The sequence below is a fragment of the Chamaea fasciata genome, unplaced genomic scaffold (assembly GCF_029207755.1).
Source record: "Chamaea fasciata isolate MVZ Bird 193981 ecotype frontalis unplaced genomic scaffold, bChaFas1.0.hap1 SCAF_2, whole genome shotgun sequence".
Classification (NCBI taxonomy): domain Eukaryota; kingdom Metazoa; phylum Chordata; class Aves; order Passeriformes; family Sylviidae; genus Chamaea; species Chamaea fasciata.
In genome coordinates, this window is record NW_027094087.1 from 103132306 (window position 1) to 103159954 (window position 27649).

The following is a 27649-nucleotide window of genomic DNA, read 5'->3' on the forward strand; positions in this document are numbered from 1 at the left end:
TTAAAGCATTTTGAATCTGATTTACTTTGCATTTTCTTCCTTGCTCTTTTTAGAAAAGTTAATGTATCATACAAACACGTATTTCATCTTATCCTTCCCCCATTCATCATATTCACTGATTAATTAAGGAGCATTTAAGGCTCACCAACATAGCTTTAAATGCTACTTGGATTACAGTAACTTGTAATGCATCAAGCTCCAAAAGAGAGACTCATGGAAATGACAACAAAATGATGAAAGGGTTTTATTGTGCAAAGATTTCAAAATGCTGGAAATCCTTTTGTATTCTTCCCTCATCATCACTTTTTCCTGCCCTCCCCTGGCTGGGAATACGGAAACAGCCAAGTTATTCTATAGCTGGTTCCCACCACGGTAATGTTCTGGTTCCCATTGTGCTGTGCATTCAAGCAAGAACAAGAGCAAGCATTAATAGCTCCATTCCCATCCATCCACCAGACAGGAACTCACAGATGCTTCATTACACACCTCCTGCTGGCACTGATGAGCCAGAGGACTTGTATAGAAAGGAGGGGGGGACCCAGACAAAACACAAGACTCATTGTAGTTGTTCCCGTTCCCAATTCTGTGAGCTCATGTTAGCCAAAACATCCTAATACTTTCAGCTTTCCTCGCTGGTAAAAAATACAGGCACCGTCAACACCACCTCCAGAACCTCAGACTGTGCAAACATCACATCCGTGAGTTTAAAGAAGACAGGAGGAGGGGAAAAATGGACCATTTTCTGTAACTGGAATTTTATTTTATATATAAATAATAAAGAGACCGAGGGATTTTGAGACTTGCTACTTGCCATGTTGATCTTGCAATGGGACAAGCATGGGCAGACTTGAGTCCCACTGCAGAACAGAGGACGAAGTCTCAAGACTGACCCAAAACATGTAGTGTCCTTTCACAGAAGTCATACCAGACGCCCAAGCAGCAGATCATCAGACTCTCCTGAGGCAGAAGGCAGATTAGTCACATTCAAAATGGATTCAGATGGTTTTCATCTTTTTCTTGGGAAATTGTTGCTCATATCTATATTTTTATTCACCTATAACCAGAGAAAGGGGACAGAGGTTAAGGGGGAGAGGGAAGGAGGGAGAAAGCAAAATTAAATTTATCACAGGCCTTTTCATTTTTATAGTGCAATCAAAAAAAATTTTTTTTGATGTGGCAAGTTGATCAAAGCCTGTTTGAGGAACATTCTCAGTACCAATTTGCTTGCAGTAGAGATATTTAACTCTTCACATTACTGACATTAGAGTACTAATGATCATGTCTGTTCTAGAGGACTCGATTCCCATAGTTGAACTAAATGGAAAGACAAAAGAGAACACTTCAAACAGCCAAACACCAATTGGAATCTTTTATAATAAACCAACTTTCTCAAGAAGAATTCTTTTAAATCCCCATCAAATGCGTATTTTCTTAATCTTACTTACTCTGGTGTAAGACAAGGGCAATTTAACTCAAAAAAATGGAGTTACATAAATATAGATCTGGAACAGAGTGGAAATGAGATATGCTATCTTTATGGAAAAACACAAAACCCTGTCACTTCCGTGCAACTCCTCAACACAACAGCTGGATAAAATTAAAGCTTGCTTTTTCCACAGTGGGATGTGGTTTGAGCTATAGTTTGCTATAATTTTTGATGACAAATGAACTATAATAAAGGAGGTGCAATGCTGCTGGTTTTTGGAATACAGAAGTATGTTGTTGTCTTCAACCCAATATGATTTTATCCTTGGCTGACCATTCACAGTACAGAGACCCATGCTGCGGCAAATAATTGAGGAAATGAGATTGTCTTTATTTTAGTAACCACATTCAACTAGGAATATTATCAACAGTTGAAAATGCAGTGAGACTCTCAGGACTGATCTCATCAAAATAAAAAAAATGTGTCTTTTCAAAGATCTCAGCAATGTGGTCCAACTGTTGGAATCACCTAAGTCCAACAAAACATCTGGACTTGGGTATGGAGTTAAATGACTGGATTTGGTTTCAAGCACAAGTAACAAATTGCCACCCCCACAGAACAGCTGAGCTTGATACTGAATTGAACTTTCACCATCTGGTTGCCCTAGGTCAAAAAAACAGCAGTTCCCTTCATGTGCCTCCTCCAGAAACAACATGAGGTGAAGCACGTAGGTTTCAAAACCAGGAGCACCCAGGTACCGCAAGTTCCTGGGCAATTCATCATCACTCTCTTAAAACCTTCCCCAAACAAAGAAAATGTGCCTGAAGCACAAGTCTGACATTTCAAAAAGTGAATAAAGGCCTAACAGAAATGATACTCATAGCAAGAAATTCTGAAGGAAAATAAAACCTATTTATAGATTTCTGTTTGTAATGAACCTTGGTATTTGTGCAGTGTCACAAACAAAAGTTCAGTTCTCTTGGTTTTTTATCATTTAGTAGCTCTGTCCTAGTTGACAATAAGAACAACAATATTTCAGTGAATTTTAGAGAGGCATTTCTTCCTCTTGGTTGGTTCTCTTAGGATTCTTTATACCAAAAAATATTTTAAATCCTCCTATTATTGTTTTAGTTTTCATTTTACATGACTATCTTACAAACTACTTGGAAAACATGTATTCTTAAAAGACTTTACATTCATAGCTCTAAAGGGAAAGCTAAGGTACTCAGTACATCAGCCAGTTAACAAGCTCACATTGCTGCTGTGAGAATTAGCAATAACAATTAAAAACACTTTAAGGGAGTCCACATTAAAAACTAGGTTTTCTTTTAAAGCTGCCCATGTAACAGTGGAATGCTGCTGCTCAGCAGATGGGTGCATTCCACCACATCTGCAAACATATGTGACTGATGTGGATGCATGGAAAAAAAAAAATTGATCCAGTGTGTCAGATGTGGACTCTATTTACACAGTTGGCAGTAAGGAAGAGAAAATAAATTCTGATACTGCATAGAAAACTGATGAGGAGTCCTTAAAATGCCAGGATCACTTTCTGATGAAAAGTAAGTTTTTAACATGATGCAAAAATAATACAGGGAAAAGAGAATCAAGTAGAAAGCATGTTCAGAAGGGACATCCTTTATCAACTGATAACAGAGCAGATATCTGACATTTTGTGCTAAATGATGTCCAATTATGTTAAAATTATTTGTAATAAGCCTCAAATACAGAGCAATTTTTATCCTGTGAAACCAAACCATCATTAAAAAGTCGAGAAGATGCTTTTGTTTTGCTTTTTCTAGGAACTGCAACCATAGGACTTGCTTGAGTTTAGAACACAGCCCCGAGGCCAAGTCAGAACTGGTATCTCAACTGGAGTTTCTGCCTTGAAGAGCCTGGAAAATGCTGCTTTCATTTCCTCCATTTTTTTGTTCCCAAAAGGACTCATTTGGGAGCTGCATTAACATGAAAGGTCAGGCACATCATGGACTTTTACAGGCTGCTAGGCAGTGCTGTACCTTGGCACTCACAAATCTTTGGAGAAAACTTATCAGCAGGGAAGAGGTTTCTTCTCCCACCCTAATATTTGTACAAGCATGACAGAGAAGGCAAAGAGGTTTTTTAGTATGGGAGGCAGAAATAGGAAGATGAAAAAGAAAATAAAAGGCCAAAACCGATTGACACCACAATCACAAGGCTTTTCTCAATTAATTCAGAACTCTTCAAGCAGACATATATTTACTTGTTATGCTCTCAAGATGAAGAATTTAGATTTCTTAACTTAAATAGTGTTAGGGAATGAGTGCATATATTCTTGACAATTTGTCATATATTTGCATATATTCTTGTCCTAAATTTTAGGACAATTAAAATTATCTGTCCACACTCTCCTAATCATTATGAAGAAAACTATAGGTCAAACTTGAAAATGTTCAGCTTTTCCAAGTTACTCTACTGCTTAGCCACAAACTAATAGCTGACTTAATTCTTTACCTGTTTGATGTCAGGTGATGTAGCATTCTACTTCTGGGTTTGCTCTTTATTTGAAGCAGCATGGACTTCCAGGGGCTTGTCACCCACTGCATCACCCTGGAGGAAAAAAAAAAAAAAAAGTGCACAACATTTCAATTGAAGCAATCCATGATTAATGTTTTTACCAGAACTGAAACCCTCTTCAAAAACTGAAAAAAAAAAAAAAAAAATTAATGAAATCAAGTGGTTCATGAGACTAATTCAGTGTAATACACTCAAATATGATCTTCTACCCAACACTTTCTAGACTTTTGTCTTCCTGGAGTTAGCCAAGCAATTAAAGGATTTGAAAGAACAAGTATTCTCCACAGAAGTGCTTTAACGGAATCATTTTGCTTGTATTATTAACAGAGGATGAATACCCACAGAGTATTGCTATTTTGCATTCTCTGAATTCTGTGTGGATTTATACAATAGGCCTCTTTTAGCACATTATCCTTTTAGGGGGTGCTCTCACACTTTCCCCAACAAAAATGACAGAAATGAAAGAATGAAGAGAAGCTTGTTACAGGGTCTGGTCTATCTATTTGCCAAGATGCTATAACAAGCATGCATTTGATTACAGCTTTAAATAGATATCCAATAAAAAATACTTAAAGGGCCACATACATGGCTTGGGGACTGAAGCACATCCAAGGACAAGCTGAGATGAGGATCTGTTCAGACTTGTGAGGACCAAAGGGGGAACCTAATTCCTATCCACAATTTCTTAAAGGGTATTTACATATATGAACCTTCTTCTCAGAGGTTCATATCCAAAGGACAAGGAAAAAAGGACAGCGGAGCATGGCAAATTTCTCTTAGATCAAAGGGCAAAAAATTATAAATGGATCACACCAGCAATCACTGGAGCAGGTTTTCCAGAGAACTTTCTAAATCTCCACCCCTGGAAATATTCAGCACATGACTACATAAGGCCTGAACCACCAAATCTAATTTTGAAACTGTCTCTGCTTTGAACAGGGGGCTGGGTGAAATAATCAGAGGTGACACTCACCCTCAATTGTTCTGAAATTCTACACATGGAAATTAAATGGCATTTCCTCTTTATTCTAGGAGGCTATTTTTACCAACATGATTTAAATAAAGAGATGATTGGTGACAGCCAACATGTCTTCACTAATGGCAAAGTGTGCCTGACAAATTTGGTGGCCTTTTACAACACGGTTTACAGCAGTGGTGGACAAGGGAAGAGTGACTGATGTCATCTATGACTTGACACTGGCGTGCAGGACATCCTTGTCTCTAAACTGGAGAGACATTGGTTTGATGGATGGACTACTGGGCAGATAAGGAGCTGGCTGGATGGTCACACTCAGAGTCACAGTCTGATGTCTGAGTGGAGACCGGTGAGGAGTGGTGCTCCTCAGGGGTCAGTGCTGCAAGGACAGTGGGACGGAGGGAACCCACAGCAAGTCTGCCAACAACACCAAGTTGTGAGGTGCAGTCAACACGCTGCAGGGAGGAATGTCATCCAGAGGGACCATGACAGGCTTTAAAGATGGGCCCATGTGAACCTCATGAAGTTCAGCAAGGCCAAGTGCAAGCTCCTGCAACTGGGTCAGGACAATCTCAAGCACGAACACAGGATGGGCAGGGAATGGATTGAAAACAGCCCTGGGGGGAAGGACTTGGGGTTGCTGGTTGATGAAAAGCTCAACATGACCCAGCAATGTGTCCTTGCAGCCCAGACACCAACCACATCCCGGGCTGCTTCAAAAGCAGCGTGAGCAGGTCTCCTTTGCTCCTGGAAGACCCACCAGGACTGCTGTGTCCAGCTCTGGGGCCTGTGGCAGAAGAAGGATGCGGACTTGTTGGAGCAAGTCCAGAGGAGGCCAAGGAGATGATCAGAGGGATGGAGCACCTCTTCTACAAAGACAGGCTGAGAGAGTTGGGATTGTACAGCCTGGAAAAGAGCAGGTTTTGGGAAAACTTCTAGTGGCTTTCCACTACCTAAAAAAGAGGGCTACAAGGGAGTTGGAGAGGGACTTTTCAGAAGGGCCGGGAGCGACAGGACAAGTGGGAATGGCTTCAAACTGAAAGAGGGCAGGTTTAGATTGGATATTGGGAAGAAATTCTTTGCTGTGAAGGTGGTGAGGCACTGGCACAGGTTGTCCAGAGAAGTTGTTGATGCCCCATCCCTGGAAGTGCTCAAGGCCAGGATGGATGGGGCTCTGAGCCACCTGGTCTAGCGGAAGCTGTTCCTGCAAAGGGTCGAACTAGATTATCTTTAAGATCCCTTCCATCTCAAACCATTCTGTGATTCTATAATGCTACATGTGATGGAAAATGTAGCAAAAGAAGCTAGAGGAGCCTGGAAAATATGCACCAAATTTATGTATTACCTATTAAAGACAATAAGGCACCAAGTCTGTGCAATCCTGCATATGCTGTGCTGGAGATATGGACTCAATGTATCAAGATTCAATTATGAAGATATTTCTTAAATGTCTATTCAAAAAATGCCTAGCAAGACCTTTAAAAGGTAGTTTTTTCAAAAACCCATCTTGTTTTGATCACCACTTGGGATATTTCATAGTAGAGGAAATCACATCCACAAACCACACCCATTTCAAAATAATAATCTACTCCGTAATTTGTCTGTACAGGAACTTTGAAGTTAAGACATTTTACTATCATTTACAATGAACAATCTGACTAATGATGCCTCATCTCAGAGTTTACTCAATCCTGAACAAATGAACTAAAAATAAGCTCCTCACAGAGAAGCCTGTGTTTTTCCAGTTTCTTGTTTTAACTTGTAAAAAGCAAATATTGTCTAGGTAAGCTTTTTTTTTTTTTCACGCCCTGAAAGAGGAAAACAATCTAAAGCAACACACACACATACACAAGAGAACAGGGGTTCTTGCTAAATTCCTTTGTTTCTACGAGCTCAGGAGATCTCATCACAGGGCTTGCCTTCAGTAAAACTACTAAGCCTGAGTTATTTAATTCAAGCCAATCCACTGATAGACTATCATTCCTCACACAAAGTCATTTGCTGAATTAGCAATTAAGGAGTTTTTAATTCCATCCACTGTATATGCCCACTGTGTAAATAGTGAGCCTAAGAGAGACAGTTCAAGCAGTAATGTGATTTAGCCAGAAAAGGCCTTCCTGTGGCACAGGCACTTAATTTTACAAAAAAAGTGCCAAAGTCCTCTGGCACTCTCAAAACCAGGTCAGAAGCAAAAAATCTGTTTAGATCAATGACTCAGAAGACAGACTTTCTTTGTGCCAGGGTACCCTCTTATAATCAGAAGCAGGCACATATTCAAGACAGTCTTTCTACTTTCTGGCTCAACACAACCACTCCATAACAAATCTGGGTGGCCAGAGGAGTTCACACATCAGAGCTCTATCCCACAGCAGAAGAGGAAATATTTTGCATTCTTGTGTTTCTGACTGTTTCAAGTGAAAGGCAACTGATAAGAAATCTCCGTAATACATTCATTACAATACGTTCAATACACTGGGATTCCTTGAGATTAAAAAAAACCCATCATTATTTGAAACTAAAAATAACACTGGAAACAAGGGGACTGTACCCTTTCAGTACGAGTGATTGAAAAACACCCCAACCTAGCTCACACGGTATCTAACAGTGATACACTGAGACCTAAACTTTCAACAACAAACTCTGCAAAAAACCCACCACGATTACTCTGAAAATTTTCCTTCCATACAAAGAAAAACACCCCAAAGCAAACTATCTAAATGTCAAACCCCCAAATATGTGATGTGTCTTTCCCTTACATTACAGCTGAGCCAGGTGCAGAAGTTTCTGTTGCTACCTCAGAAGCCTTGCAGATGGCCAGACCCATTTACAGTGGTCTTAGAAATTACAACTTCAAAAGTACATAAGATAGGTATGTATCTTTTATGCTTATGGAAACTCTTGAAAGGGAAAGTCTGCCCACCAGAAAAAAAAAAAAGGCAGCCACAGAGGAAAAACAAAGGCTCACCTGGGCTCACAGATTAACAGATTAATAATTTACCTTATGTCCTCTTTTGTTTGCAATATATTGCTTGGAATAAAGAGAACATCACTGCCTTACCTTATTCATGCTCCCCCAGTCAATCAGTAACTTCTTCTTTTATTTAAGTTGACCTTGACCTTAATTCTCAACAAAAATATGAAGTACTTTCAAAAATGTTGCTCTAAACTGCCCTTGGAGAGATCAACTTTTTCAGAGTACATTCTTTCTGTCCATCCCACTTCTACCACATCTAAATTCTCTACTGCCCATACTAAGGATCCAATCCAAAAGTAAAATTTCTTACAAGTTTCATACTGTTTTGGTTCTTACTACCAATCAATAAAAGGAGGGCGTGTGACAATAAAAGGACACAGCATTTTCTGCCAGAAGCAGATGTTTCTCTTTTAGTTGAGATGACCAAACTTTTGCCTGCCTATTCAGAACCTACCAAAGCCACGCCTGACAAGCATTTTCTGTAAAAAGCAGCTCTCTCAGCTGCTTATGTTGTGTTTTAAAAGATAACCAAAATACATATGACTTAAAAACACTCTTTAAAACACAATTTAAGGTTTGTTATTGTCACAATTCGTGATACTGATGGTGAGGTTCCCCAGTCAAAACAATGACACCACAATTTTCAACAGAGCTTTCAGGTGAGGAAGGTTCTGGTCCACAATTTCCTTGATACTTGTTCTGAGCAAGTACAGGACATCAGCCAAAGCTGAGCACTCTTTGCACCCAGAGACATTCTGTAACCAGCTAGCACTTAATAAAATACCCAGAGATTGCCACAGAGATCGATTTTAAATATATTTTTATATAAATATATTTATATGTTTATATATTTTACATGTGTAATAAAAACATATGGGTTTAAAAATTGTATGTATCATATATTAGTATTGCTAAGTCATTGGTGGTGTCCATCAGCACACCAGATACGAATGAAAACCAAATAATATGCCACAAAAGTTTCTCTCACTCTCTGAAGCTGAGAGGGAAATTAGGTTCCTGTGAGATTTTATTACTAGTTGGGCCAAAGTGGGAAAGAGCAAACACAATAAGAAAGAAACAAGGGCTGAAAGGGTGTATTTAGAGCTGTAGTGTTGTTCTGGTTTTACACAATTTGGCCACTTCACTAAAAACAAGGGGTGCCCAACTCAGTGTTGCTGGAAGAGAGAGAATCCAAAATTGTTAAAAATACAGCAGAAGTCTTTGAATGGTATATACACAAGACAGAGAGAGAACTAAGAGAAGGAAATTGCTTTTCTGTGTGCTTCAGTTTTAGCAGAGGGATTTTATCCTGACTTCCTGAAGAGCTGCATCCTTCAACAGAGTATTAAAAACATTTATCTGACTGACTTGCCGTATGGAGGGGCTGCAGCCACAGTGTTTTGAAATGCAGGCACAGAAGGTCCCAGAATTCATGTTTCTTGGCAGAGCTCAGAATTCAGTTGATACTACCTCAATTTGGCACAGGTTTTTGTTTCATAAAACCTTCAGAAAATTAACATACCACATTTATTTTAATGACATATTGCTGCACAAACATGAAGTTATGCACAGCTGTGGTACCTATGACTATCAGACAAATTATGAGCAATGTAACAAATTAACAGAAGCCAAGAAGAGACACCCATATACTGCTTGACTATTTGCAAGAATCCTTTGTGTAGCAACAGGAAAACGCTGGAGTAAATGTCACAAAAACAAAAATAACGTCTTTTGCTCTGGCAGAGTTTCATTAAATGGGTTACATCTGCTGCAACAAAAACTCAAGAGTAACATTTAGATCTGTCTTCACTAGTTCAGGATTCTAGCTGCCTAGAAAAACAATAAGGAATATGCATACAAAAGCAACCGAATTCTTTCAAAAGGCTGTCAAATCAAGACAGAAGTCACAGAATCTATCCAAAATGTTTTGCCAATTTTAATATATGATAGTTAAAAGCATTTTCTTCTATGACACTTCTGTATGAGTAAAAGCATCTAATAAAAATAGAACTTAAACAGAAATTCTTCAGCTTGAAAAGTTGATTTGGTGGTGCTAATAATCCATATGATTATTTCCATAAGAAACAAACCTAAAACAAACCCATCTCTACGCACCCAGATTCTCAACTATGTACTTTGTATGGTTTCACCAACCCAGGCCGAAGGAAGCTTCAGAGCAAACTTCTTCCATTAGAATCACTTCTCAGTCCCCATCCTAGACAAAAGCACGTGACTTTTTACAGCTGCTGTTCAGCTTCTCTGCACAGCAGGGAGACAAGACCCTCTCTTCACAGACTTCAGAGGACAAAGCACCAGCAAGGCTGTTTGCCTCAGTGGTAAGAGATCCATGAACTTGGGAAATGCAGGCATTTTCATCAAGTGATCAAGTACTGTTTCTTCATTTGAGTCACAGGGTTTTTGTACCTTGTCTAACCCACCAAGTTACACAGCAACAGTTCACACTGACAGTACCTGAACAGTGAGATGAACTTTTGGAGAACACCCAACTATGGGCATTTTGCTCCTTTGTGCAAGTAACAGGTTCTGGCAACTAAGGGGTGTGATTTAAAGATTCTGCAAGGAGGAAGAGAAAGAAGTGTGTTTACTTAGCAGTCTCTGCAATTGTGCATGCTGTTTGTTTTTCTGCTGAGGTAGCAAGTGCCTGAATAAGCCTTATAGTAAGATGAAAGTGTCAAAAGTTTTTGCCTTCCAATAACAACCATGTGTTCCCTTTTGAAAGCCTAGGACCCAATAAAAGAAAAACTCCAGCTATTTTTACTAATGCTGTCAGTTTGTCTTTCTGAAATATTTTAACACTGACTCTTTTTTTGGGTTTTTTTTTGATTGCCTAGGTTTTAGGAAAGGTACAGAACAATTAACTAATCTTTGTTTATTCAAGTTCATTTACTGAAGTGCCTTGGGCCAATACAGATGAAAGTCTTCACTCTCAGGAGACCCAGAAACTGCCAGGACACGTGAACATTTCCCCAGCCCAGCTTGTTTGGAACTAGTCCTACACCCAGCCCTACCAAGGGAACTTCGTCCTATCCCTGAGGTCTATCCAAGTGCAATTTTGTCTCCAAAACACCCCTCTCCTAGTCACAGTAAGTTTAGAAGTGAATTTAAAACCACAGAAGCTTTACATTATACACTTGAACTTTTATTTCTTTAAGCAGCAGCTAAAAAAGAACACCTAAAAACCTTACTTTTCAGGCTTTTCCCGGCACACATTTAATCAATTTGTTCAGTTCTCCAGTCTCTCACACTATTCTTCATCAAGCTATCTACATATATTTTTAGAACTCTGTTTGCTTATCTGTACCAGATTATACTAAAGGAAACTTCCAAACAGCATTACTGAAAGTTTAACTTGAAGTAAGCCTGGTTTTCTACAGCACAGAAAGACAGAATGAAAAATTCCTCTTCAGAAATAAAAGCCAAGTCACAGAGGAACAAAACCACTGTTGTTTGTAATTTTTTTGTCTGAAAAGGCAGCAGTAAATTCAGAAATCAAGTTCCTCAGACTTCTTACCTTATCACCTTTTTCCCCTGATTTCTTTTTCTTAGGATTATCCTTCCAAAGAGCTTCTACAGCAATATATCCTTGAAGACTCCAGTCATACAGCTGTGTGCCAGCAACCTTTGAAAGAAAAGTTTTTAGAAAGTATGAACTTAATAATCTGAGGAATATTGCCTTGCTTCTTATTTAAGTGGAAGAAGTCTCAAAACAGAAGACATTTAACTCTTCCTGCTCAAGCTCACAATATACAGCATTAATATACATTTTGGAAAATAATGTCACATGAGAAATAAGAAAAAATAACGTGCTAGAAAACTGTCTGAAGACTACGTGAATATACATCTGTACAAACGGGAGTGGAATGATTCTGCGTGGAAACAATCCTGGTTTTCCTAGTATTTGACATTCAACATAATTAACATATGCAAAGCATTTCTTCATTTGACCACACCCATTGAAAGACCCTACTTAGGGTTGTCACTATTTTGCAATTTTTGATTTTCTTCTTATTTGTTTTATAGAACTTGCTGATAGATGAGTGTAATGAATAACCACCGGTCAACTCCCAAAAGAGGACACAGTTGGGAATTACTGTATTTGCTATATTACACCAACAGCTATTTTATGACAAGAAAAGGCCCCAAAGTCTAATAAAACAGTATCCCTTGTCCCTTATGTGACAAGGAATTGTAATATTCATATCACCCTTTAAAACCAAAGAGTGTTAGGTTTTACAGCCAGGCTCAGGTCTATACTGACACATCACTATCTGTTTCTGTATGAAGAACAGCAAAAAGAACTATTTGTCCAACTAAACAGCTATTAAACTAAGAAAACCTTACGAAATCAAGAACTAAGATATTTCCCTATCTTTTACAGCAGGCAAAGTCACAAAACACCAACTCTGAGAACAGAGCAAGCATAAATGTTTCTGAAACAGTTTTCTCATGTTTCTGAAAAAAAATTCTGAACTATACTTTTAAAGTTTCTTCCAGTCTCCTGCAATTCACTGTTTAGAGATTTCCTGAGCCAGAGATGATTTTTATGCGTGCAAAGGGGCCCGAGGAATTTCCCTCCCATGAACTTTTTGCATGGAGTTCAAGGGAAAGTGCAAATTTTTAGCATCCCTGTGCCAAGTGGTTCTACTGCTGGGTATGCACGGTGTGAAGAACCACTTCCCCTTGTTTGTCTGATCTGTTATCAGCAAGACTGATAACACCAGTTACTACACAATGGTACAAGGATGTGCTTCTGGGCAGATACCATGTGCTTGCTACCTTACAAAAGAGGCTATTGAATAACTAGAATTAAAAGAAAACAAACCCAAATCAGCAACTACCCTTCCAAGTCACAACTAAATCCAAACTGTAGGCTGCCTTTAATACAAAGTATCCTTTTTGTCACCATATCTGACCAGTTACATTGGTTTAAACAAGTCCATTGGAAGCACTCAGTTTTCTCTATGGCTGAAAGTGATAAGGGTCATCAGAAATAAGCACATCAAGTGAACCAGTTAAATCTCCAAAACTGCCCAATTTAAATATTACAGGTATAGCCAGTTATTTTGTTTTTCAGTATCAGAAGTGTTCATTCTCTAGCACTTCAACAAAGAAAAGATCATCTGAAAAGATGGTGGTCCCTTGTGCAAACAGTACAAACCTACCAGGACTGAAAAATAATCACAATAAACAAAATGCTGGTTTTGTCTGCAATATTACTGAAGACACAGCTAGCAACATAAAACGAGAAAAAAAAACCCCAAACTGTCCTTAAGCTGTTTGTTTGTTTCTGCTTAAAAATACTCCATTAAAATATTTAAAACCACACTAAATGCCTTACAGTACAAACTTAAAAATATTATTACAGGAGTCATATGACCAAGTGATTTATGAATTGCATTAAATGAGAAACTGGTCATTCATGTTGCTGGATTACATAGCTACATCACAAGGTACAGCAACCCAGACAGCTTAGTCTGCCAAAACCAACCAATGTTTCACCAGTGCACAAACCACCCAAGAGCCAGGACCCACAGACACTTTAACAGTTGAAAAATACAATTCTAGGCAGACTGGAAGTGCAAGCTACAAGGTCAACAGGCTAAAATACCATGGCTGTTGAATGCAGCACTCTAAGTGGGTTTGTATGCTGAAGTTTGAACAAACAAGTTCAAAAGTCAGATTGAGTGGGTCTCAACAGGGATTCTGAAAGTTTGAGATGACCATGGGCCACCAACACCCATACTGGGACTACTGGGGTAGCACTGGGCACTACTGGGGTAGCCCCCGGGGTCTCCAAGGCCTAATGTGCCACGCAGCACCATGAGTGTGCATTACTGACTATCCTGGATGTTACACAGAATTACACACCCACAGAATTTTAATCAGCAGTTCTTTATCTATGCTTCATGCTGAGAAACTAAACTGAGGATCCACTGGTTTTTCTACATGTACACTGTTAACAAAGCAATCCAAGTGCCATTTCCTGAGCATTTGGCAGCGAACACAGATCAAGGCACCCCGACTCCTGCTTTCCAACTCACAGCTCTGGAATCATGTCCTGCTCTCAGCTCTGCCAGCACAGCTGTTTATGCCTTATAGACTGAACAAGGTACGGGCTCAAAAGGCATAGAAATAATGTGGTTTGCTGTCAAAGAAACAAAGCTGGCATATTGGGAAGTTTTTTGTCAAGAAGAATGAAAGCATAACACACAGTACTTCAGTAAGTTTGAAAGGTTCTAATAACAAAGGACAAAATTTAATTCTAATGATAGAGTGATTTAAATAACTGCATAATGGAAAGTTCTTTCCAGATGAAGATGAGCCACAGTAAACACAAAGTATTTTGAGTATATTATGATTACCTGGGAAGTAATACCATTTCAAAACACTAGGGTTCCACCAGAATAAAATAAGCTTTAGTATTAAATTTAGTTCCCCTGCTACATATACAGTCTGACCTTTTGTTCTAAGTTATTAAAAGCATAGTAATAGTGGCAGTGAGGAAATAAATCCCTTACAAATTTGTGATTTATTAGAATTTATGATCTATTACTTGTTAGATTATTTACTAAAGCAGGGGACAAATATAATAGACTGTGAATTTCTTCCATCTTCAGTTAGATGACTAGTGTCTGAAAACTACCTGTTACCAATTATGAATTCTGTTGCTACAACTTCACTTAGGAGTTCATACATCCTAATTAAAGAAAAAAATTTACTTCCAGATGAATTAAGTGTTGGACCTCAATTACAAATACATTTTGCTGTGTTTATTTCCAACTCTCTATTGGAAAGTCTTAAATAAAAGTGAGACAGAAACAAAACCCTCACAAATTAAAAAAAAAGAAAAACAACACAACACCCAGTGATGGGACTTATACAACTATAAAAGAAAAAGCAGTGATGAAGTACTTAAGTGTGAAAGAAAAATAAAAATAACATAACATAAAAAATAAAATAATTTATATTTATGTTTCAGAGTATTTTCTGTATTTTTTCATTAACCTGGCAAGTGAGCTTTGTACTGCAGGCATTCCTTTCTAGGTTTACAGGCATTTTCTGAAAGGCCTATGAAATATTTAAAAATAATTAATAGAGAAGAAAGTGTTTCCAATTTCAGATTAAAGCCCAAAAATTATGGATGGTATGATACGATGTGCTTAAAACTTGTTTTTTTTAAGAAAAGAGAAGCACAAGATAGATTAGAGGAACCAAAACAGTATCTCACCCCACAGAAGTTTCCAAATTCATACGTCTACTGTCCTGACCAAGTCAACAAAGTTAAACCCATTCCAATCTCCTATCAGATTTTTCATTACAGTCAAGCTAAGAACTGTGAATTAATCAAAGAGCAATCATGCACTTCAAAGTTCTCATAAAATAAACTAAGTATTGTGAAGCTGTTAGGATGAAATCCATAGTTAAGCCCAAACTGAGCTTCTTTAAAAACAGGAACATCAGTTTGAACAGCGTTCAATCGCTTCCCACTTCATTGTTCAGAAGGCAAGTAGAATTTTAATACACAGTTTCCAACAGAAATGTCTAAGCTTCTTAAATTTTCATTTTCTTTTTCCTTCCACTTGTATAATTTTCACTCTCTGAGAACAAGTCAACAGAGTTATCTGTATTTAGAGCATCTGAATCCTGGAAGCAGTAAAAAAAGATTCCATCAAAGATCAGAGTACCACCATGTTGGCAGAGTTCAAACTCAGCAGTTTTGACTCCTCCCTAAGTCAATGACCTTTCAGTTTTCAAAGAACATCATATGTTCTTGAGAATATCGTATTACCATTCTGACATCTCGGGTTATTCGCTAGTGGCCAGTAACTAGATAGCAAATTTACCAAAGGCTGAAATATAAAGAATTTCTGAAAGATGCAAGTATGTGCACTGTGAGTGGTTAAAAGCTGGATTACAGTGTGGTGGAGATCTGAGGAATCTGCCAGTACCACTAAATGTGGACAGCAAGGCACATGAGCTAACATCAGTAAGGGCTGTAAGCAATTCTGTGGTCTCTTCAGTTCTTTCTCTCACAGGAAACTCATTTAGGCAACTGCAAGTTAACGTGTTTCTTGTGTGCCTGAAACAACAAATCCATAAATAGGGAAGGCATCCAGTAAATTTGCAGCAGAATTCTTACCCCATTCCAGAATGTGCATGCTATCGTTCTTAAAGCCTCAACAAAAAAAAAAAAAAAAGAGCAGAAAATGTCAATAACATTTATCTCAAAATGTTAGAACGACTTGTCTACAGAAACTCTTTTTCTTTTCTTTCAAACACTGTTTTCATTTGCTCACAAGATATTTCATGTTTCCTTAGTATCGTAAGTAAAGACACAAATTGTACTCACTTAGCATATATTTATGTCAATTTAGTGTTACATGAGGTTAGAGATTTTAAAAGGAAATTACATTCCTCTAACTGAAGACACTACTGCAGATGTTAGGAAAAAAAAGGTCACAAAAAGGAACATGTCTGATTATCTTTCAGCCCAGACTGCATCCACTTTGGCAAAAAACCCATCATTTTGTTAATTGCCACTGACATGGCTTTTAAACATGGATGACCAGTTAATCTGAAGCTAGGAGGTAACAATCAAAGTAAAAGACACTTCTCCAAAGAAAGGTATCACCACTGACCTTTGCAATAGCAACCGCTTGCTGGGGGTAATACATGGAGGTACCGATACCCATGAGAGCTGCAGGATACACCAACTTCTTTATTTTTGAGCCTGTTTTGTAACAAAAAATCAAAACCCACAAACCATTGTCAGAGTATATGTTAACCAAGTCAGCTGAATGGCCCTAACATTTTACTTATAAACAATTTTCTTAAACACATTTTAGTGCATTTTCTCTTCCATCCTACCAGTTTTTTAAGAAACGTAATCACTCTGATTAGTAGGGGCCTTCCTTAATACTTTGCAAAACTCTGTAAGCTTCACTAAGATCATATCTTAGATTGATTATGCACATAAAATCCTTTGGACATAAACTGCTGACCAAGTCTGGGACTAGGACTGGACACATCTAGACTCCTCTGAGTAAGAGTCTAGAAAGGAATGAATCTGAATCTGAATCACTGAAACTCAAGAGAAGGATCCTCCCCAGACAGGTCTGTCTGACCCTGTCCTCTATGCAGTAACTGATCAAGTGGATCCTGCCATCAAATCCTTTCAAGTCTTTGCTTTATTATCAATAAACACATTGTTGCTGCTCACTTACAAGTGAAGTGCATCACTCCACCTGCAACACGAGTTAAAACCAATTATCTCTAATGGCATTTTAAACCAAGCTGGATGACTGCACAATATTCACATGATTAAACTTTGAATACCATATTCTCTACTTAGTCAGCAGCTGTGCATATTCAAGTGTTATGATTAGACCTGAAGGATTTCATCTGTACCTTCCAAGAGGGCCATTTCTCCACAGAGACCAAGGGAGAGAGGAATAAAATAAAGAGGACTTTTGGTAGCATCAAAATTAAAGGGCATTTCCTTCTGTGGTTTGAATACTTTCTGGAAATAACAGTCATATTTTAAACTATTACCAGAAAAAAAGTTTTAAAATTATGGCTCCCATTCTGAAAGATTCACAAATTAAACATTTTTAGAATGAGGTATTTTCATTTTCATTAAACTTAGGACCCTCTAATCTTCCAATTCCAGTCCCAAGACTGCACCTCCCCCTCTCCCCTCACTTTGTTACAATCATAAATGCTGGAAGCCAACCTCATTCATGACCACACTATTTGAGAAGAGGGAATTTGAAGAACTTCAAACAGGGAATTTTCCTTGATTTCATTAAAAAAAATACACGAGGGAAAAAAGTGAAGTACTGCTTTCACCAGCTACACTGGAAAATTAAATATTTTGAGGTGCACTTCTAATTTCTACACAGTCAAGCACACACTTCCAGTTCAACACGTTCAGGCCCCACAAAGGTTTATTTTTGTCCAAACTATGTCCTCACTGGTATTTAAATTATACAGTTTTAAAGTTTTGTTTACCTACATTTCACTGCATTAAGAATATCTCAGTGTAAGCACAAAATACTTCTTCACAGTTAACATTTCTTAGACTAATGCTTCTTTTTATGAAAGCGTGAACATTTCTTCAATAAGGGTGATGAAATTAACTCTATCATTTTTCTGTAGTGCAAAAAAAAAATAGTACACCCAGAGTTCACATATTTGGTGAATCACCATCTGCAGCAGCTCTGCACATGGACACACAATACTTTGAAAAAACTCGAATATACAATTAATTGGACACATTATCACAGTTCTGGAACATCTGTATTTTACCATAATTCATTTCTCTACTGTTTTGTCCAGTGACATACGTGATCAAGAACTTCAATAATTAAAAATATTTTTAGGCTAAGAAATACCCAACCAGTCCTTTGCCATTTCTGTTATACTATGATACTACTGGGAAATATGGAAGACTAGATTTTAGTAACAAACACAGCAATGATAAAACAGTAATTGTTGGTTATTAAACACCTTTTCCATTAAGTTTCTTTATAATTGGAGGAACAGTGTAGAAACACACTTGTACAGTTAATTCAGATCTCCTTGTCACAATTAAAAATTAGTACCCTAAAACCCACAAAAGAATTACCTATCCAAAACCGTAACATAACCAGTTCAAACGGCTCCCACTTACCTCTAGCAAGAAACAATCCAACAATCCCAGCAAAACTTATCACACCAAGTCTCGGATAAAATCCACCAGGGGGGTTTTGGAGAAATTCATAGCCCTCTGAAAAAAAGCCAGAAACAAGTGCTTTAATGTCATGTGAAAGCATTTTTGTGATAAGGAATCATCAATACATGCTGGCAATTGTTACAAAACACAAAGAGTTATCAAAAAACATTTAACATTTTCGATATGCTGGCAAAAAATTGAAAGCCTTTGAGATCTTCTCCAGTGACACATGAATGAGACTGAATATTGTATTGTATTCACCAATTTTCATAGGAGCTATGACTTTGCTTCTGGGTCATCTGTTTTGTTTTGCTCTTTTGCATCTCAATTATATCTTTTTCAAATTAGTGATAAAAACCTTTGCAAAATGGAATTTTACCGTTTCACATTAACAAGAACTAGTTTCAGTAAAATACTGTACAAAAAACAAATCATTGAACAATGGAAAGACATAGCAAAAACAAAGTGTACTCTAAGATTGGAGTCTGCTGGGGGAATGGAAAACTATGGAAAATCTTCGAGTAGAAATGCTAATAAGTTCAAAAGACTGAAACCACTAAGTTTTAAAAAAAGAGGTGCAGTATCTGAAATGAGCTCTACACAGAATCCATGCTCAGTCCTGGTAAGCCCCAGTATGAAAGGATGCTCACAAAAAAAAAATAAACAAACTAAAATTATTGTGGATTAATTAAAAGTTCTTAGGAGATCCATAGAAGCAAACCAAAATTACATGGCTAAACATTACAAACAAAAGACCAAATGCTTGCAACAAGTAATAAACTTTACAAGGGGATTCAGCTACTAAGGCGGGTCAAGCAAATGCTGCTGAAGGCTGGGTCATGCAAATACTGCTGGCTGGGAATAAACTGCTTTAAAAACTTTTTAAAGGGTTCTTCCTCTTCCCTTTCTCCATAACTAATTTTTAGTGACACTGATAAACATAAATGCTGGTCTGGGATTTTAATTGTTTAGAAATGTAGACTCATAAGTGACCCACAAAGGAAATTCAAACACATACACAGTGGAAATAAAGTAGTCTTAAATGCATTAGAAATTATACATACAATGATGTTTAATGGAATTCCCTTTAAACTGAAGGTATAGAACAGTCCTGCATTTTAAACTGCTAGTTAAGAAAACTAAGCTGATTTACCTCTACCATGCTCAACAGCTTTTTCTAACTTGGGCATAGCTTTGGCATAAAGATCCTAAAAGAAAAAGAGAGAACAAGAGTAAATAGATACCAAGTAAGTAAAATATTAACCATAGACTGTAACTGACCTGGCAAGGAAAGGAGAAAAAAAACACCCAAAAACAAGGAATAAAAAAGTGATGGGTCCCCAAAATAACTTCCTTTTATTCCCACTTCCACCCTTCACTTATAGAGCTAAGCTTGCTCAATGTTACATTTAGCACAACTTACAGATTTTTCTCAAAAGAGTCTTTGGACAGAGATAAAATACAATACTTCGAAACACAGACGTCAATCTCAATATTTTATTAAGATTAGGCAACTGAAAGTCAGAATTTTTTGGGTTTCACCACGTATGCAGGTATTGCAGAAATACGTGAGGTGATGCAAAGAAAAGAACTACAACACTGCAATAAACTCCTTCCTCACGCTTCGCAGGGGTACGTGACTCATTCTGCAAGGTGATAAATTCCATTTTCCAGGAGACTCTTAGGCTAACAAGACTGCACTTTGATGTGACTTAGAAAATTAGATGTCCATAGATGTCCAAAGTAAATCAAAGACACTGCATCAACCCCAAAGACCAGTCATGGATTTTTTTCAGACTGAGAATATTTAGGAAGTAAAAGAATTTTATGTCTTTTATCAAACTAGAAAAAAAATATCAATAAAAAGAACCCTGCTAATTGTTATTTACACTTATAATGCTTCAGAGAGACAGAGTAAGGCAGTCTATAAATTAGGGAACAATTTCATAAACATATATATATATAATATGCCCAAAGCTAAAGCAGAGAATAGTCTTGCAATTCCACCTGCAGAAGTGAAAGCATTTGTTTAGGATACTGCATGGGGATATCTTTAGAACTTTCATCTCCTCACTGGCAAGAGTGATGCAAAAAAACCCCATTTGTCATGAAAATAAAAAAGAGTTAGCACGTGACACACAACATAACCTTAAATGGATGTTGGTCTTATGAAAAGCCAATTTAAGAACTTGCTCTAAAGAACCCAGAGACTAAATCTGCCTTAGACTTAGTCTTCTGTCACAACTGGAATATAACTGGCTCATTCTACGTCTGAGTTTCGAGCTGCATTTCTACTACAGTTGAGTAATTTTGGAAAGTAAAATGAATATACAAACATAACCAATTTCATTCTGATTATTCTGAGTTATCTGTTTGATTTTAAAGACAACTGAGACACACCTAAATATTATTTTCCTCAACATAGCAGGGGTGGGCAGGGGGTATAAAATCAAAGCTACGTCTGACTACAGTTAAGCAGGATTACCCCAAACCCATAAAGTTTACATGCCTGCTTCATAAAATGAGTCAGTAAACCACTGCCAGGAAATGGCTTGTGTGTGAGCAGAAGGGCACATCTTATGTCAATGATCACCAGACAGACAAAAAAAAAACCAAAAAAAAAACCCAAACAGGATAACAACAGGTCAGCAAGACATCAAGCAAGGTTAAAGGCTAACCTCCTTTCCAATTTCACTCCCCAGTGAACCACAGGCAACCACACAAACCCCATGTGTTCAGGAGGTCAGAGCTCTGACTTATCCTGTGGAAAACCCCCCTTCCCCTTCCAAGCTGCAGCCAGTGCTCCTGCTGGTGGCACTTCAGAAACACTAGACTGAATAACTCTGAAAAAATATTTCAGTCTTGTTAAAGGTAGCACCACACAGAACTTCCAGGCTGAACATCTAGCAGCTTAAGGGGACTCACAACAGGCAGAGGGCAAAGCAGAGAATCACCCACAGTTGCCAAGAGACAACCACAGGGCAAGGACGCCCTTGCTTCAAAAGTAAGCCTCAACATTTCCTGGGCAGGAAAGAGCAAGAAAGCTATCCTGGGGCTTTGCAATCTAATACCAAAAATTTAGGCCTTGATTCCAAAAATCTTGGTTTTCCTCTTCACTACAGAGCCTATTTTTGTATTTAATGACTATTTACTCTAAACATACTACCTAATAAAATATATTTAAGAAATTCTGGGGGGAAAGGTCTGGGGATTAGGTTTACCACTACTTAGTGGCCTGAGATTTTCTCTCTTCCAGAGAGCTGCATTCCTTCCCTCAACATTCCAGTTCAGCAAATACTGACTTATTTTTTGCTAAGTTGTGTTTTGTCACAGTTGCAACAAGGGCAACTTGGTTTTGCTGCTCCGAAACACACTGCTTGATAATTTAAGGCCTCCTTGAGCATGAAAACTGCAAATACTCTCAGGAAAACTGTTCTCCTATCTCCCTCAGCCACAGAACAGTGCCAAATCCAGATATCCCTAGGTATATTTAAGCTTAAAGTTCACTTCAGAAAACAATTCTACGCTTTAGTTAATTTTAATTCTTTTGGAAGGAGAAACCCTAAATCCAGGGTTTAGTTCAGAAAACTAGTATAAAGACACAACTGATTCTGTGTGACAAGGGGGTAAACATTATGATCTGAACTGTGGAAAATTTTAAGCAATGCAGAAAACTGTCAGTGATGCCACATTTTTGAAAAATGCTTTTACAGCTATCACCTTTTACTTTGCTGCTACCTGTTAATTCCAACTCAGAAAAAACAAACCACAATCCCAGCTGGGGCTTTACCCCTGAACCACCACCAGCTGCAATACAAACCATTATACCTGACACCAGGCTGTATATGGCTCCAGAACATGCCGTAAACGGGAAACCCCCTCTTCCAATTCGGTTTTGGGATTCTCCACATATTTAGTCTCACGAGCTGGGGAGGAGTACAGTGACAGCTGTGAATATTAGCAAACAAGATGTTAAAAACAAAGGTGTCATTGTGTAAGTAGGTCTTCAGGGCATGAACAGTCTAAGCAGAGAACACCTAACACTGTGCTTACTACATAAACAATGCACAGTAAAAATTCACACAGCTCTGAGACAACCATTATGAGCAAAGTTTAATTACACAGTACATAATTACGATGAAGATGACTTCTAACTGCTATACAATTCATTCATAGCTGCTATATGATCCAAGTCACAAGTTATAAATTAATATTAAACTAGTTTAATAAGAACACACAACATAATTGTGAAAAATGTTTCTCACCTTAATCAGCACTTCTGGTTCCCAGTTAACATACTGAATGTACTAGAAATCACAATCAATCATTTTCTATATTTGCACAAGCCATCATTAAAGAGGCTAAGCAGCTTCTAACAAAGGTAACATCCAACACAAATGTGCCTGTTTGCGACCGAGCAGAAAAATGGTACAACATCCCAACCCTTGGTCATTAACCACATCAGCAACTAGCAGCATTAATGGCACCCTGGCACTGAGCAAAGAGGAACTCTAACAAGCAATGGGCATCTTCACATAATAAATGCTAAAACCACCCTGCTTAAGGTTTAGAATCACAACATTTACAACAATTACCTAAGCATATTTGAAACTATATTCCATTTAAAAAAAGACTCAAGTTTGTACCACTGAAGATGAACAGCAAAGTTCAGATGAAAAAAAAACTTACCAAAATTTCTAGCAGTTTATAACTACACAGATGTTTAGTATAAAATATATTTTACACCATGTTTATACTCTATTTAGTAGTTTATTATAAACTGATAATTACATGTATTGCTGCATTAAAATGTAGCTAGCTCTCTTTTCATGATCAGCTGGAAAAGAACTGTCTCTATAACATAATAAAAAAAGCTGCTAACCATAACATAATAGAAAATTACATCAAATTTATGCAATAATTTGATAACTTGTACAGCTGGATTTCCCATAATACTTTGAAAGACAAGGATTTTCAGCCTCACATCCCTAGGAAACATGGTCATCCCTGGCAATCATAGTCACAAGCTGAACTTGGATCCTGTTGGACAACCTAAAAGCAACGTCTGGCACAAGGACAGAAGCCTTGGAGATAAGGAAATTCCCATATATTTTATGAAACTAGACAGCTGACACAGTAGAGATCCAAACTAACACCCTGTGAATGGCAAAAAAGGCAGCCAAAACTCCATGGCTTGCACATTCTGCTGTGCTGGAGCTGATGGCCAGCCCATTACTCAGCTCACATGAACCCCATGCTGCTGCCTCACGACTGACTCAGGCCAGCAGAGGTTGGGCACAGCCCAGGCTGAGGTTCTCAGTCAGGGAGGGCCAGGAGCCCATGGCAGCTCTGGCTCCTCTCACTCTGTACACCCTGGGGAACTGCCCAGCCAAAAGACATAGGTGTGCACAAACATCAGCCTGAGTTCCTGTGCTTGCAGTACAACACTTTAGCTTGGGCTGAAGTACTCAAAATTTTTAAACAATTGCATGCTCTCATGCATATAAAGCTGGATTTCGTTATGAACTATTTTTTTAAAATTTTTTTTAGTATTGGAGACTTTTAAAAGCCTGTGCAACAATGCTGGTGAGTCTACAGTTTCACAGGGTATTTTAAGGCTCTACTTACAACCAAGACATTTATAACATCTTAAAGAAATGAAAAAATATCAGGTATTTATTACCACTATTTATTGTATTTGTTGTTGTTTAGGTCCAAATACTGTGAAGAAAAGAAAACTGATAAAATTCTGTAGGCTACTATGGTGGATTCAAAGTATTGCCAGATAAGAATTTTGATCATAAAAAAGAGACTATTTTTAGAAATAAGACATTCTGATTTGCTGTTTTAATGGAGAAAATAAATTAGTTTTTATTAGAATTTACCAACGGTACTTACAGTAAAAAGTAAGTAGCATGATCTGGATAAAAAGCAAAGAAAATATTCCTATGAATTTGAAATATAACTGTAAGTAAATCCACAAACATGAAAATGTAATTTCTGAATGGAGAATAGAAGGCTTTAATGTAGGAAAAAGATCTTACACACAGGCAAGCCTGGCAGTATCAAGTGAAGAACACCAACAGCAGTGTCCACAAGCAAAACTATATAGGTGTCTCTGTTGTGGAAAATTGAGAAGCAAATTTAAAGACATGAATAGAAAAGGTGACACGATGTACCTAAATGCTTTCATACATCAAAACACAATGTTTCCAGAATTCTTTAGATAGAAAAGCTCTAAGACTCTAACCATACTTACCTCCTCAGTTTTCAGCAACTCCTTTTTGGAAGTCTTCTCTGAAGAAGCAGCATAAACCTGGACAGAGAGCAAGCTCAGGCTGACAGGGGCGGCCCCCAGCCGAATTACCTGGAAGCATTACAGGAAGACAAGCACGTTATTATGTGCAAACAAAATGGCAACGTGTTTGAACATGTCCAGGCAGACAATGTTTATGTCCCTCCACATGGTAAAAAGTGATATACAAAGATGCTCGGAAATAAGGAGAAAGGAGGGCCAGCAGCACACAATCTAATGCTCTCAGGCACTCAGATGGTAACTGGAAAAGCCTAAGGCTAAAGGAGGCAGTAGAAGTAAATGCTAATCTCATCAGTTTTCACCTCACAAAAAAGATTTTGTTTTCTCTAATTTAAAATAATTTTTGTATTAACTTTATCAGTTTAAATGGCAAGATCATATTAATATTTTAAAGAATTTTGTGAATTCCTATAATACCTCAATTTTTCCATAGTTAGTACCAAGAAGTTCAGTGTTTTACTTCTACTTAATATCTGCATCTAGATTTAGGAAAACAATGAGACCTACAGCTATAAATACCAGAACAAAATCAATACTTTCTAAGAATTTTAGGAATGTTTTACATTACGTAAACAGAACAGACGACTGGGGATACAAGCATCATAAAGTCACCCTAGGACACTCCTACTTTTCTGTGAGAAACATGAATTACTTGACTGTTTTTGGAATACTTTAGATTCATTCCAATCACACAACACAACCACCATGAGTAAGGTGGATATAATTCTTCCAATATTCAGGACATACACTGAACTGAATTTCTTAATGGGAAAGTCTGCTTCGACTTAAAAAACAGAAGGAAAAAAATTCACAGCTGCACAGTAAATCAAGAAGGCCTAGAGAGCATTTTCCAGCAAACACACATCTTTATTAACAGCCAAGTATAACTCCAGAAATGTCAGTTGAAATGGGAAAGCTTTCAATGTCTCATACTCCTGTTACTGCTCAGGGAAATGTGCAGTTACAACGGCCTGTGTTTTCCTGCATCAGGTTACAGCACGAGTGGATCTAACACCAAACTGGAGGCGTCTGGCTCCTCTCCAACACTGGCTCCCAGAAGTCCTGCTGCTCACCTTGCCCTAGCTTTGGTGGCCGGACGCTCCCACCGTGAGGCAATTCACCTCGCCAATTTGGCAAAAGATTAATCCTGAAAGAGAAGCGGAGAGCTTTGTGCGGGCTTAGCAAACTGAACCCTTCCATGAAACAGCCTGACAAGCACCAGAGGAACTGTGTGGGCCAGGGGAGAAGGGATGAGAAAGGAGGAGGCAGCGAGGCCGCCTCCTTTTCACAAATGGTAGGTGGGATCTGACCTAGCTGCTTGTGAGACTGAAGCCGTGGTCAAACCACACATCCATCCTTCATGCTGTGGGTGGGTAACTGGTCCAGCCACGGCACAATTGCTCTGTCTGCTGCAGAGCTGTTAGAAAATAGCTTTAAAATTATCCAGACCATATCAGCTTGTTGTAGGCAGTCAAGCGCTTGCAGCTTAAATTCATTCCACTGCTTTGCAGGTGGAATGTTTATTAAATGTAACCAAGAGACTCCTCAAACTAAAAATTAGACTATACAGTTGTCAAAATTCCTAAAAATGTGTAGAGAAACAGCACGCAAGAACTAGGTCACAGGATTGCTTTTCTGGAAGACATAAGGGATCTGGTGGGTCAAAAGGTATAGAAAAAATTGCTATGGAAAAACTTGCTTAAAATGCAAGTTTTTCCTTGTCTGAGTTTATGGACTCATTACTAAATCACTATAAATGAAACACCACAATGACTGGATCAGCTGTTTCACAGCCAAGGAAAGACAAGGATAATCTTAAAACATTTTTCACATACTTCCGTTAGCCAGGACAAAAACAAATGCTACTAACCATTAACAGCTGTAGAGTTTATTTCCTCAATCTTTCCTTTTTTTCACTGCCAAATTGTTCTGTCACTGAAAAGGTAAAAATCTAAATGCATTTTCATTATGAAATATGTTTTCAAACAGTGTAAATGGTGCTAAGTGTCACCAGCAGAAACAGTAAAACCAAATGTTTTAAATATTTGAGATTTTTATATAAAGACACAAACAGCAGAGCACAAGACTAGAAGCACCTGGGTTTCACAAAACAGTATCAGTGATCACAGAACTACTCTGACTGAAAATGTCAACTGTCTACTTTATCAAGATACCGAAGTGCAGACATTTTCCACTGCTTTTACTTTTTAACAAAATTAAACTAATCTCTGAAAGTGCAAGTTAGATTTCTTCTTAAATGTGCTGTTCAAGTCACACTCCAAGGGTCCCCTACATCAGCTACCTTACAGGACAGACAGAACTGCTGCTGAAATACTGTATATTTGCACACACAGAAATATTTATTTGGAAGTATGAAAGATCAACTGCTGTACTTTTTGTTTCCAAAACTCCCTTTAGGACCTCATTTCTGAATTCCATACTAACCACATATTACTAAAACAATTGCTGTAGTAAAACATTTTGAGTGATTGAGCTGTGCCTTCAGCCTACCAGTCTTACAGCCACTCAGTATCAGAAAAGCAGAGCTCACATTCCTCTCTATTGGCAATGCTCTGCAGTTATTTTAAGCAAAAAAGATACTTTTACTCCTCTCTAGCTAATAATTCAACTTTCTCTTTAGACACCAGATAGGAAAGCCTTGAGCA

At 37.9% G+C, this 27649-nt stretch overlaps 1 protein-coding gene across 1 annotated transcript in view; it reads right to left on the reverse strand.

Annotated features, from left to right (window-relative positions):
* Positions 1–735: 735 nt before the first annotated feature.
* APOO (apolipoprotein O) overlaps positions 736–27649 on the reverse strand; it is a 28340-nt gene continuing 1426 nt past the window's right edge. The window contains exons 2-9 of the mRNA XM_066176951.1: positions 24927–25034; positions 22496–22615; positions 19821–19875; positions 18626–18721; positions 16593–16684; positions 11465–11572; positions 3920–4015; positions 736–1054 (exon numbers count right to left, since the gene is read on the reverse strand). Of these exons, the coding sequence (XP_066033048.1) occupies positions 3947–4015; positions 11465–11572; positions 16593–16684; positions 18626–18721; positions 19821–19875; positions 22496–22615; positions 24927–25034 (648 nt within the window). The 3' untranslated portion in view covers positions 736–1054; positions 3920–3946. The remainder of the gene's footprint in view (positions 1055–3919; positions 4016–11464; positions 11573–16592; positions 16685–18625; positions 18722–19820; positions 19876–22495; positions 22616–24926; positions 25035–27649) is intronic.